Source organism: Rhinichthys klamathensis, unplaced genomic scaffold, assembly GCF_029890125.1.
Source record: "Rhinichthys klamathensis goyatoka isolate OS25496 unplaced genomic scaffold, OSU_Roscu_1.1 h1tg000092l_1, whole genome shotgun sequence".
NCBI classification, from domain to species: Eukaryota; Metazoa; Chordata; class Actinopteri; order Cypriniformes; family Leuciscidae; genus Rhinichthys; species Rhinichthys klamathensis.
Window position 1 is genome coordinate 1642903 of NW_026606631.1, and position 12581 is coordinate 1655483.

Here is a 12581-nt window from a genome sequence, read left to right on the forward strand (position 1 = left end):
GAATAACAATATTAATAATAAAATATTTATTTAACAATATTAATATTACTTAATATTTAATATTACTACTACTACTAACAACAACTACAAAAATAATGTCTGTCAAAATCTCTCAATTCAATATCACAATTATAATAATATAAATAAATTATTATTATTATAAATAACAACTACAATATTAATGTGACTGTCAAAATCTTTTATGTAACATGTTATTATTATTATTATTAGTGTTATTAATTATAATACTATTAATAATAATACTAACAACATTGTCACTATCAAAATCAATATAACAAAAAAACCAAATAAAATTAATAACATTTTTTTTATTTGAATAATAATATCATCATCGTCATCATCCTAAATTGTATTGGAAAAGAATACAAGAATAGTATTAAAATCTACGTATTGGGTGTAAAATCCTTGTACCTGTCCAGTAGTTCCCAGTCCTCTCCTCCCCAGCGGTCCTTGAACTCCTCCGTGTTCATCCCACCAATCTTGTCAAAATCTGCTTTGTAGATCCCGAACAGGCCGAAGCCGTTCACTTCCCAGTAACCTACAGCGACAGAGACACGCGTGTTTTTCAGTCCAGTGTGATAGTGTGTTTGGTGTTTCTGTGGTGTTTCTGCACGCGTATGCGGTGTTTCGTGTGTGTGGTGTTTCTGCACGCGTATGCAGTGTTTCTGCACGTGTGTTTGGTGTTTCTCACGTGTGTGTGGTGTTTCTGCACGCGTATGCGGTGTTTCGTGTGTGTGGTGTTTCTGCACGTGTGTGTGGTGTTTCTGCACGTGTGTTTGGTGTTTCTCACGTGTGTGTGGTGTTTCTGCACGCGTGTGTGGTGTTTCTGCACGTGTGTGTGGTGTTTTTGCACGCGTGTGTGGTGTTTCTGCACGTGTGTGTGGTGTTGGTATTTCTGCACGCGTGTGTTGGTGTTTCTGCACATGTGTGTGGTGTTTCTGCACGCGTGTGTGGTGTTTCTGCACGCGTGTGTGGTGTTTTTGCACGTGTGTGTGGTGTTTCTGCACGCGTGTGTGGTGTTTCTGCACGCGTGTGTGGTGTTTCTGCACGCGTGTGTGGTGTTTCTGCACGCGTGTGTGGTGTTGGTATTTCTGCACGCGTGTGTTGGTGTTTCTGCACATGTGTGTGGTGTTTCTGCACGCGTGTGTGGTGTTTCTGCACGCGTGTGTGGTGTTTCTGCACGTGTGTGTGGTGTTTCTGCACGCGTGTGTGGTGTTTCGTGTGTGGTGTTTCTGCACGCGTGTGTTGGTGTTTCTGCACGCGTGTGTGGTGTTTCTGCACGTGTGTGTGGTGTTTCTGCACGCGTGTGTGGTGTTTCGTGTGTGTAGTGTTGGTGTTTCTGCACGCGTGTGTTGGTGTTTCTGCACGTGTGTGTGGTGTTGGTGTTTCTGCACGCGTGTGTTGGTGTTTCTGCACGTGTGTGTGGTGTTGGTGTTTCTGCACGTGTGTGTGGTGTTTCTGCACGTGTGTGTGGTGTTTCTGCACGTGTGTGTGGTGTTTCGTGTGTGTGGTGTTGGTGTTTCTGCACGCGTGTGTTGGTGTTTCTGCACGTGTGTGTGGTGTTTCTGCACGCGTGTGTGGTGTTTCTGCACGTGTGTGTGGTGTTTCTGCACGTGTGTGTGGTGTTTCTGCACGCGTGTGTGGTGTTTCTGCACACGTGTGTGGTGTTTCGTGTGTGTGGTGTTGGTGTTTCTGCACCCGTGTGTGGTGTTTCTGCACACGTGTGTGGTGTTTCGTGTGTGTGGTGTTGGTGTTTCGGCACGTGTGTGTGGTGTTGGTGTTTCTGCACCCGTGTGTGGTGTTTCTGCACGCGTGTGTGGTGTTTCTGCACGTGTGTGTGGTGTTTCTGCACGTGTGTGTGGTGTTTCTGCACGCGTGTGTGGTGTTTCTGCACACGTGTGTGGTGTTTCGTGTGTGTGGTGTTGGTGTTTCTGCACGCGTGTGTGGTGTTTCTGCACCCGTGTGTGGTGTTTCTGCACACGTGTGTGGTGTTTCGTGTGTGTGGTGTTGGTGTTTCGGCACGTGTGTGTGGTGTTGGTGTTTCTGCACCCGTGTGTGGTGTTTCTGCACACGTGTGTGGTGTTTTGTGTGTGTGGTGTTGGTGTTTCTGCACGCGTGTGTGGTGTTTCTGCACCCATGTGTGGTGTTTCTGCACACGTGTGTGGTGTTTCTGCACACGTGTGTGGTGTTTCGTGTGTGTGGTGTTGGTGTTTCGGCACGTGTGTGTGGTGTTGGTGTTTCTGCACGTGTGTGGTGTTTCTGCACGTGTGTGGTGTTTCGTGTGTGTGGTGTTTCTGCACGCGTGTGTGGTGTTTCGTGTGTTTTGTGTTTCTGCACGTGTGTGTGGAGTTTCTGCACGCGTGTGTGGTGTTTCGTGTGTGTGGTGTTTCTGCACGCGTGTGTGGTGTTTCTGCACGCGTGTGTGGTGTTTCGTGTGTGTGGTGTTTCTGCACGTGTGTGTGGTGTTTCGTGTGTGTGGTGTTTCTGCACGTGTGTGTGGTGTTTCCGCACGCGTGTGTGGTGTTTCTGCACGTGTGTGTGGTGTTTCTGCACGCGTGTGTGGTGTTTCGTGTGTGTGGTGTTTCTGCACGTGTGTGTGGTGTTTCTGCACGCGTGTGTGGTGTTTCGTGTGTGTGGTGTTTCTGCACGTGTGTGTGGTGTTTCGTGTGTGTGGTGTTTCTGCACGCGTGTGTGGTGTTTCCGCACGCGTGTGTGGTGTTTCTGCACGTGTGTGTGGTGTTTCGTGTGTGTGGTGTTTCTGCACGTGTGTGTGGTGTTTCTGCACGCGTGTGTGGTGTTTCTGCACGTGTGTGTGGTGTTTCTGCACGCGTGTGTGGTGTTTCTGCACTTGTGTGTGGTGTTTCTGCACGCGTGTGTTGGTGTTTCTGCACGTGTTTGTGGTGTTTCTGCACGCGTGTGTGGTGTTTCTGCACGTGTGTGTGGTGTTTCTGCACGCGTGTGTGGTGTTTCGTGTGTGGTGTTTCTGCACGCGTGTGTGATGTTTCTGCACGTGTGTGTGGTGTTTCTGCACGCGTGTGTGATGTTTCTGCACGTGTGTGTGGTGTTTCTGCACGCGTGTGTGGTGTTTCGTGTGTGGTGTTTCGTGTGTGTGGTGTTGGTGTTTCTGCACGCGTGTGTTGGTGTTTCTGCACGTGTGTGTGGTGTTTCTGCACGCGTGTGTGGTGTTTCTGCACGCGTGTGTGGTGTTTCTGCACGTGTGTGGTGTTTCTGCACGTGTGTGGTGTTTCTGCACGTGTGTGGTGTTTCTGCACGTGTGTGTGGTGTTTCTGCACGCGTGTGGTGTTTCTGCACGCGTGTGTGGTGTTTCTGCACACGTGTGTGGTGTTTCGTGTGTGTGGTGTTTCTGCACCCGTGTGTTGTGTTTCTGCACCCGTGTGTGGTGTTTCGTGTGTGTGGTGTTGGTGTTTCTGCACGCGTGTGTGGTGTTTCGTGTGTGTGGTGTTGGTGTTTCTGCACGCGTGTGTGGTGTTTCTGCACGCGTGTGTGGTGTTTCTGCACCCGTGTGTGGTGTTTCTGCACCCGTGTGTGGTGTTGCTGCACACGTGTGTGGTGTTTCGTGTGTGTGGTGTTGGTGTTTCTGCACGCGTGTGTGGTGTTTCTGCACACGTGTGTGGTGTTTCGTGTGTGTGGTGTTGGTGTTTCGGCACGTGTGTGTGGTGTTTCTGGACGTGTGTGGTGTTTCTGCACGCGTGTGTGGTGTTTCGTGTGTGTGGTGTTTCTGCACGCGTGTGGTGTTTCTGCACGTGTGTGGTGTTTCTGCACGTGTGTGGTGTTTCTGCACGTGTGTGGTGTTTCTGCACGTGTGTGTGGTGTTTCTGCACGCGTGTGGTGTTTCTGCACGCGTGTGTGGTGTTTCTGCACACGTGTGTGGTGTTTCGTGTGTGTGGTGTTTCTGCACCCGTGTGTTGTGTTTCTGCACCCGTGTGTGGTGTTTCGTGTGTGTGGTGTTGGTGTTTCTGCACGCGTGTGTGGTGTTTCGTGTGTGTGGTGTTGGTGTTTCTGCACGCGTGTGTGGTGTTTCTGCACGCGTGTGTGGTGTTTCTGCACCCGTGTGTGGTGTTTCTGCACCCGTGTGTGGTGTTGCTGCACACGTGTGTGGTGTTTCGTGTGTGTGGTGTTGGTGTTTCTGCACGCGTGTGTGGTGTTTCTGCACACGTGTGTGGTGTTTCGTGTGTGTGGTGTTGGTGTTTCGGTACGTGTGTGTGGTGTTTCTGGACGTGTGTGGTGTTTCTGCACGCGTGTGTGGTGTTTCGTGTGTGTGGTGTTTCTGCACGCGTGTGTGGTGTTTCGTGTGTTTTGTGTTTCTGCACGTGTGTGTGGAGTTTCTGCACGCGTGTGTGGTGTTTCGTGTGTGTGGTGTTTCTGCACGCGTGTGTGGTGTTTCGTGTGTGTGGTGTTTCTGCACGCGTGTGTGGTGTTTCGTGTGTTTTGTGTTTCTGCACGTGTGTGTGGAGTTTCTGCACGTGTGTGTGGTGTTTCTGCACGCGTGTGTGGTGTTTCGTGTGTGTGGTGTTTCTGCACGCGTGTGTGGTGTTTCTGCACGTGTGTGTGGTGTTTCGTGTGTGTGGAGTTTCTGCACGCGTGTGTGGTGTTTCGTGTGTGTGGAGTTTCTGCACGCGTGTGTGGTGTTTCGTGTGTGTGGAGTTTCTGCACGCGTGTGTGGTGTTTCGTGTGTGTGGAGTTTCTGCACGTGTGTGTGGTGTTTCGTGTGTGTGGAGTTTATGCACGCGTGTGTGGTGTTTCGTGTGTGTGGTGTTTCTGCACGCGTGTGTGGTGTTTCGTGTGTGTGGTGTTTCTGCACGCGTGTGTGGTGTTTCTGCACGTGTGTGTGGTGTTTCGTGTGTGTGGTGTTTCTGCACGTGTGTGTGGTGTTTCCGCACGTGTGTGTGGTGTTTCTGCACGCGTGTGTGGTGTTTCTGCACGTGTGTGTGGTGTTTCGTGTGTGTGGTGTTTCTGCACGCGTGTGTGGTGTTTCCGCACGCGTGTGTGGTGTTTCTGCACGTGTGTGTGGTGTTTCGTGTGTGTGGTGTTTCTGCACGTGTGTGTGGTGTTTCTGCACGTGTGTGTGGTGTTTCTGCACGCGTGTGTGGTGTTTCTGCACGCGTGTGTGGTGTTTCTGCACGCGTGTGTGGTGTTTCTGCACGTGTGTGTGGTGTTTCTGCACGTGTGTGTGGTGTTTCTACACACGTGTGTGGTGTTTCTGCACGTGTGTGTGGTGTTTCTGCACGTGTGTGTGTGGTGTTTCTGCACGCGTGTGTGGTGTTTCTGCACGCGTGTGTGGTGTTTCTGCACGCGTGTGTGGTGTTTCTGCACGTGTGTGTGGTGTTTATGCACGTGTGTGTGGTGTTTCTACACACGTGTGTGGTGTTTCTGCACGTGTGTGTGGTGTTTCTGCACGTGTGTGTGTGGTGTTTCTGCACGCGTGTGTAGTGTTTCTGCTCGTGTGTGTTAGGGCTGTTGGAACGAATTCCGAAATTCGAATATAATTCGAATATTAAAAAAATCAATACTATTCGAATGCTGAAGTTACTATTCGAATATTGTTTTTTTTATGTATATTTTTTTTTAAATTTTATACCGTAAAACTTCAAATAATAGCCGAGTCCCAAATAGACGCCGTCTCTTTTACGCCTGGTGTGGCTGCAGGTTTGGGTAAATAAAGGCCGGTCTCAAATAGAGGCCGGGTCTGTTTTTTAGTTTCAGGTTGTATTTAATCCTCTAAAACCCGTGCGATCGTCTGCTTTTTGGCGGTAGCCAACGCAAATGTTTGTCCCGCGAAAGCCTTTTTTGATCGATGTAGACTAGAATGACTGCTGCGCCTGACAGGGCGCATAACGAGCAGAGAGAGAGAGAGCCCCGGCCGCGCGCGCGCACTCTCACGTCTTCAAACACGAGCGCTGTCTTGGCCTCTCTCCCTCGCGCATATTAATCAAAATCAATTGACACGATACTAGTAAAAGGTCGGAAGTTTCACGTGGAGCATTTGGATATTTTTAGAGATTAGAGACTCTAGGCATCAATGAACAACATCTCAACACTAAATTATAAAGGCCTGTCTCATATAGACGCCTGTCTCAAATACAAGCCGGTGCAGTTCGACGATTTGGGAAAATAAAAGCCCGGGCTACTATTTGAAGTTTTACGGTATGCAATCTTGCCTTTCTCGCCACCTTGGCTTACACACATGTGAAAATGAAATGCCTTTGTTTCGTCTGATGAACAATAAAGTTTTTGAATCGTAACACAATTGTGCACGTTATCCACGCTGTATCATCATAACAATACTGTCAAAAATGGTAAATGTTCAACAACGTAAAAAAGCGCCCGTGAAGCGCAAATATCTCGGTGAAAACTCAACGGATTTGGCAAGCACCAAACTCGTTGGAACCGCCTAGTCGAACTGAAAAGAACGATATAAGTTTCAGAATTTTTGGTGGTGTTTTAGCAGAGATATTAGCCGAAAACCATCGGTAGCGCTTCAACCATATTCAGCACGAATAAAATGTTAATTGTAATGTTAGATGTCCCTCTAGTGGACAGAACGTGTAACAACAACCACATGCTATAGTGGCATTGGCGATCCATAAGCCTGAGTAATGTCGTAAATATTAATAATAGGATGAATTTGAGCATTTAATATTCGAATATTAAATAAAATAAGGAATGGAATTCGAATAGTATTATAGAGGAAGATTGACAGCCCTAGTGTGTGTGGTGTTTCTGCTCGTGTGTGTTTCTGCACGTGTGTGTGTGGTGTTTCTGCACGCGTGTGTAGTGTGTCGCACCATCAGGCTCTCGAGGCGAGCTCCCACAGCCCAGTCGCATCACGATCGGAGCGAACACCAGTTTGCCCTCCACACAGTGCTTCCTGATGTTCTCCAGGATGTTCAGAGGGAAATGAATGTGCAGGTCACACAGAAACACGATACTGTGCCTGTCCTGTAAACACACACACACGGAAAGAGAAAACATGTAAAATCATCCCGCACTGGTGTCATCTATGAATCACCAGCCACATTCATACACTTATGAACACAAGGAGGATTCCTAGAAACGCTCTACACCTCATCCGTAAACAGTGACTCGCCGCAAAAAAACGTCCACGTGTTTGTCAGAGCCTTAATCTGCATGTTATGAAAGGTTTATCTTCTACAAATTGATTGTAAAGTCATGTGAAAAATAGTAGTCAACATTTGAAGTGGATCAAAACCTTTCATCAAAGTTATACTTGAATTTTGAACAATACCCGTTCTTGTCTTAGGACAACTTTGATGACGTTTTTTTGATCTTCTTCAAATGTCGACTACTGTGGTAAACTTTTAGTCTTGATGATGTTGATAATGATGATGATGTTTATCTGAATATTTGCATATCCAAAGCATTTTTACATGAAAACAGAACCTAGATCCGTCAGTTGATCTACAGGAACGGTTGATTTGCAGTTATGCGTTTCACCACAGAAATTAAACATTTCTGAAGATGTGGTCCGTGTAACGCTTCACTATTCATTTTTCATTTTTTTCCTCAGTTACTTCATCAATGGATAATTGACATTCTGTCTCCTTTTTTTCAATTGAACTTTTGCTAAGTTGTGACTTTGGAAATGATCATTTGAAATCTAACCGATTTTTTCTTTTTTCTTTCTTTTGTCTGCCGTGGGCTGTACCATTAGCAGGGGGTGCCTAACTGTTGAATATTGCGTGGACGTTGAGAAGAAGTTTGAGGATAACACAAAGGATGACATTTTTCACACAAAGTGACATTTTTTTATTGTCAATAGACCTTATGCGCCAGAGAAACAATCTTCAGAATTGTGTGTTTGAACTTCTGTTTTTGCCGTAGCTCTGTATGTTTATGGCATCGCTGTTGAAGAGTAATCAGCTGGTAAAGTGGATTTACTTATTGTAGGGTTAATGAAAGTTATCATGATCATTGTAATGTTTGAAGCGGATGTAATAAATGTCAGTAGATTTTAAAACGAGCGGTTCATTCATAAATCCGTAAGATCTTTCCTTCATGCTGTGGAAATACAAACCGGAAGACAGAAACACAACGAGCGCAGCGCTGAAAAGGGGCGGAGCTACATACACTCTATAATGTAATGCAGGCTCGGACTGGCCATCGGGAGTAGCGTTACACGGACCAGATGTGAACAGCTCTTAGTCTGAGTCTTAAAGGTGCGAGTGTGTGATTACCTCTATGGTGTCCACACCGATCTGTAACCCGGCAGAACGTTCAAAGTTTCCTTCCCTCCTCAGATATTCATATCTGTGTCCAAAAAAGTCATTCAGATAGACAATATAACATTACATTTAAATCATGTATATTAGTGTTTAAAATAATATACAAATATACATCAGTATATTAGATATACTAATGTATATTAATGTAACATGTTAAAATATTAATATATTGGGATTTTTTGTTATGCTTTTTTATATTTATAAAAAAATGATGTTCAAATTTAAATCCATTTTTAAAGTAAAGATTAGGGATGCACAAGAATGAGTCCGATACGATACTTACATTTTTGTTTATAATATATATATAAATAAATAAATATATAATTATTATATTATTTAAATAATTTAAATATAGCCTAATCATTTTTTTAAATATTAGGTAGAGAAACCAAAAGAATATGAATCATAGTAGTTGGCTTAATTCATTTAGCAAATAGATGTTTTCTTCAGTTATTTTCATGCTTAATTATGCCTGTTAAAGTGTAGTACGAGCTTCTGTTCACTGATTATTCTATTGCTCTGTCGTTATTTCATCTACAGCGGACATTTAGATCACAATCATCACACAACTTTTTCCTGGAATAATGTACGAAACCACGTTATACATAAATCAGGTAACAGTTCATGTTTTTACTTAGAATACATATACTTTAGCACAAGACATGTCAATTACCTACATATGCAAACTTCTATATAATGAATATTGTGTATAAGCGTGTGTTTGTGCACCTTGGGACGGAGCTTTCTCTGAGGGCCTGTTCCACATCCATGTCTTCACTCTGGAAGTCCACAATGATGATGTTAAAATTGTTGTCCTTAGTCTCACGGTGGAGGAGCTCCATGTCTGAGATGAACTGCTGAACCCAACGAGCTTGATTCTTCACTACAGGAAACATCAACAAATGCATTCTTATAATATTACATAATATTTATACATCAGCCATATCAAAGATCTAAAGAAAGATTTGCTTTAATATTTGCGTCACAAAACAAGTCACTGGGCTTGAATTGCAAATAAAAACCTATATTTATATGACATAGCTGTCACTAATGTTTACACTTCAGGCAAGGCACAAATATGATCCTGCTGTTCTATAAGTTACATTTAACGTGTTCGTTTGCCCATAAAATCTTTAAGATATTAGGTTAAACTTATTTGGCTTGCTGTCCGCTGGAGAGGGGCTCGATGAAGCAGCTTCAATTCGAGCTCTGATATACCCCCCAGTGGCTAAATGTAGGACCTGTTAATTAAAGGGCAAGGTACCTAAGATGAAGGTGGAGTTTGGGGAGGTGGAGGGATACTGGAACAGCTGATACTAGGGAGAGGTAAGCGGCTGCTTATATACTCTGTTTGTTGATTGAAACATTGGATGGGCTCGCTCCTCCCTAACTTACGTTTAGGAACTTCATTTATTTAAGGCTCTTGAGGTATCGAGCGCTTCATTTTGTACATTATGAACCTGTGGACATTTAAAAATGTAGTCCCAGTTGGCCTGTCAAGCCAAGACCCACATGAGTACTAGTGTTAAATTGTTTACAGTTCTATAAAACCAATTTTTTTTTTATCTATGCGTGAGTGTTATATGGCACCATGCACACGACATGTGGATGGAAAAAAAAAGTATACACACACACACACACACACACTGGAGAGAGAAAAGGCACGATTTACTAATTTGTTCCCTAGTTTTAAGTAAATCGAGCACAAGATATAATAATTAGTTCCTTTATTTTACCAAGTTTGCATGCTTGTTTAGAATGTTATGTCACATGTGGTCACCAATTTTCATGAAGTTCCGAGTTTTCGTTTAGGATTTATAGGCTTTTAAAAAATATATTCTATATACGGCTGACGGTTCAGCAGTTACGGGCCATTTCGTACTTTTGGACGCTGTAGCGCCCCCGTCAGGCCGATCGGAGCGAGCCTTGGTGACGTTGTAGATGGTGTGAGTACTACCAGCCCTCAAAGTTTCAAGTCTCTACGACTTACGGTTTGGTCTGCCCGATCACTTTTAGGGGGGAATGCTGATCCTTGTGAAATTTAAACAATTACAATAGGGTTTCAGCGTTTCGTGCTTGAACCCCTAAAAATCAAAAGCAAGAATGAAAAGCAAACCAGGTCCCCATCTTGATTTGATTTATGTTTTTTTTTTTCCGATATATTTAGTTACCATGACATAAGATACTCCATTAGGTACATATTTTCAGAAAAATAGATATCTATTACTTACCTGGCACCACAAAATGCACCATGACATCCTTTTTCCACTGCAGCATCACTGGCTGGCACAGCAGGGGTTTGGCATACACGGTGCCCCACTGAGGGGTGGTGTGGGCCCCACGGGTAGGTGTGTGAGATGCCGGAGCCGGTGGACTGGCGACAGGGGAAGAGGGGGATGATGCTGTGACCCCTTCCACATTCTCCAGACTGTCTTCTACCCGGCCGCGGTGCAACAGCATGTAGATGTACTCAGAAAGACGGACCACTTTACGGCCTCTTTCCATCAGCTCCAGTTCTATCAGGTAACGGTTACCGCGAGCAGAGTCACGCCGCTTTTCTACGTTTATGATTCGGAGGAGAGTGTAAATCCTGGAAAAGATGGAGACAAAAAGATCAACCATTGGTTGTACAATTACTTGAAATGTGTCACCAATGGTGCATCTTGGTTTTGGTTGGAAAATACAAATATCAAATATTAATAAATAAGGTGCCCATTATTAAGAGTAATTACAACAATTATCTGTATTGCTGAATAGCTATACTGAGAGAGGAAAAAGAAACTGAAAAATAAATGTAAGAATAAAATAACAAAAATGCAACTACAAATATAAAATGTGGACACAAAAATATTCCAAATATTTTTCCAGATAAGATCCCAGCACACATTCACACTTGTGTGAATACCGATATTTTACCGATATTGTGAATTAAATTTGTATGAATTTTAAGGGTTTTAATTTTCAAGAGTAACGAGTCCGAAATTCTCATACGAAATTTTTGCACGTAAAAAAATAAATACGACTTCACGTTGTGTCAATCACGTTTACACACTAACTCTGAAACTTTCGTCCGTCATAAAAAAATTCGGATTGGGTTACATTTTCGACGTTTTTCGCACTCGTAGCAAGCATTTTGAGAGGTGTTTTGACTCAGAGCCACCGTACAAGCGAACAAGTTGATCCACTTCGTCTCACAAAGCACTAGGGCTGTAACGATACACCAAACCCACGATTCGATTCGTATCACGATTTTTGACCCACGATTCGATTCGTATCGCGATTCTTTAGATGATTCTCATGGGGGGGATTTTTTATTTTTTTGAGGGGGAGAAAGGGGCATTTTTTCCAAACAAAATTATTACATTTATCTTGCCTAAATGTTTGCGCTCATTGCATTTTTTTACAATGGGGTAATATTGTTGTTAAGAATTTACACATCACAAGGAAGCTTGATTTAAATTGTTTAATTAAATTGAAAAAAGTAGTACAAATAAATACAATAGAATAAAGATACAAATAAAGACAATTAAAGAGAAAAGTTTTTGAATAGGTCTAACACTAGTATTCATATAGCCTACAGATACTGAATAAAGTAATCAAATGGAAAATAACACTGGGTAGTATTTTAGTCCTGAATAAATTAAATGCATAGGCTATTAATCCTGATTCCTTTAACTTAAAGCTATCTTTTGTTGTTTTGACAACAAAATTAATGACAGACACATATGACTGCCGTCAAGAGCTAGTGCACGGATCCTGTGTTCATTATACTGGCATGCGTTTTATGCTTATTAAAGACAAAACCAACTATATTTAGAGTATAGCCTACTCACAAAGACCGAAATTGACAATTTTGCGTGTTAAAGCAATATAATCCGCGAAAAATAGTTACTAGCCAGCTGTTTTTGAGGCGGATTTTCTATGAATGTGCGCATAGAAAATAATCTCAGAGAGATTATTTTAAAATCGCTTGAATGTTTAAACTGGTAAGACTTAAAAAGACTTCAGTCACGATGCACTGCTGGCCCGATTGTGCAAGTGAATATTCCGCCATGTCCCGACCTTACAGTCTATGGTCCCGAGTCCCCGACTCCAAAACGCGAGTGTGTATTATCGCCGCAGCGCTTGATGCTTGCCTTGCACAACACATTATGAGAAGAGATAGAAGACGCGGCACCGCTGAACACTCACGCTGTTTGTGAAATTGCGTCTGGAAGATAGTTGTTAAAAGAATGATTTGATTTTATTATCTGTGTGGATTACGATTGCGGGAATTTCCCGCATTATAAATGGGAG

At 43.6% G+C, this 12581-nt stretch overlaps 1 protein-coding gene and 1 long non-coding RNA gene across 3 annotated transcripts in view; one reads left to right on the forward strand and one right to left on the reverse strand.

Annotated features, from left to right (window-relative positions):
- The window catches only part of LOC130086018 (uncharacterized), a 76743-nt gene that overhangs the window by 3160 nt on the left and 61002 nt on the right, over positions 1-12581 (forward strand). Inside the window, exon 2 of the long non-coding RNA XR_008807194.1 lies at positions 10560-10808. This is a non-coding gene — a long non-coding RNA (uncharacterized LOC130086018). The remainder of the gene's footprint in view (positions 1-10559; positions 10809-12581) is intronic.
- Positions 1-12581, reverse strand: part of b4galnt4a (beta-1,4-N-acetyl-galactosaminyl transferase 4a) — a 213992-nt gene that overhangs the window by 1963 nt on the left and 199448 nt on the right. For both annotated transcript variants that reach the window (XM_056252080.1, XM_056252079.1), the window contains exons 15-19: positions 10517-10875; positions 9015-9168; positions 8238-8310; positions 6828-6981; positions 433-559 (exon numbers count right to left, since the gene is read on the reverse strand). In XM_056252080.1, coding sequence (XP_056108055.1) covers positions 433-559; positions 6828-6981; positions 8238-8310; positions 9015-9168; positions 10517-10875 — 867 coding nt within the window. The remainder of the gene's footprint in view (positions 1-432; positions 560-6827; positions 6982-8237; positions 8311-9014; positions 9169-10516; positions 10876-12581) is intronic.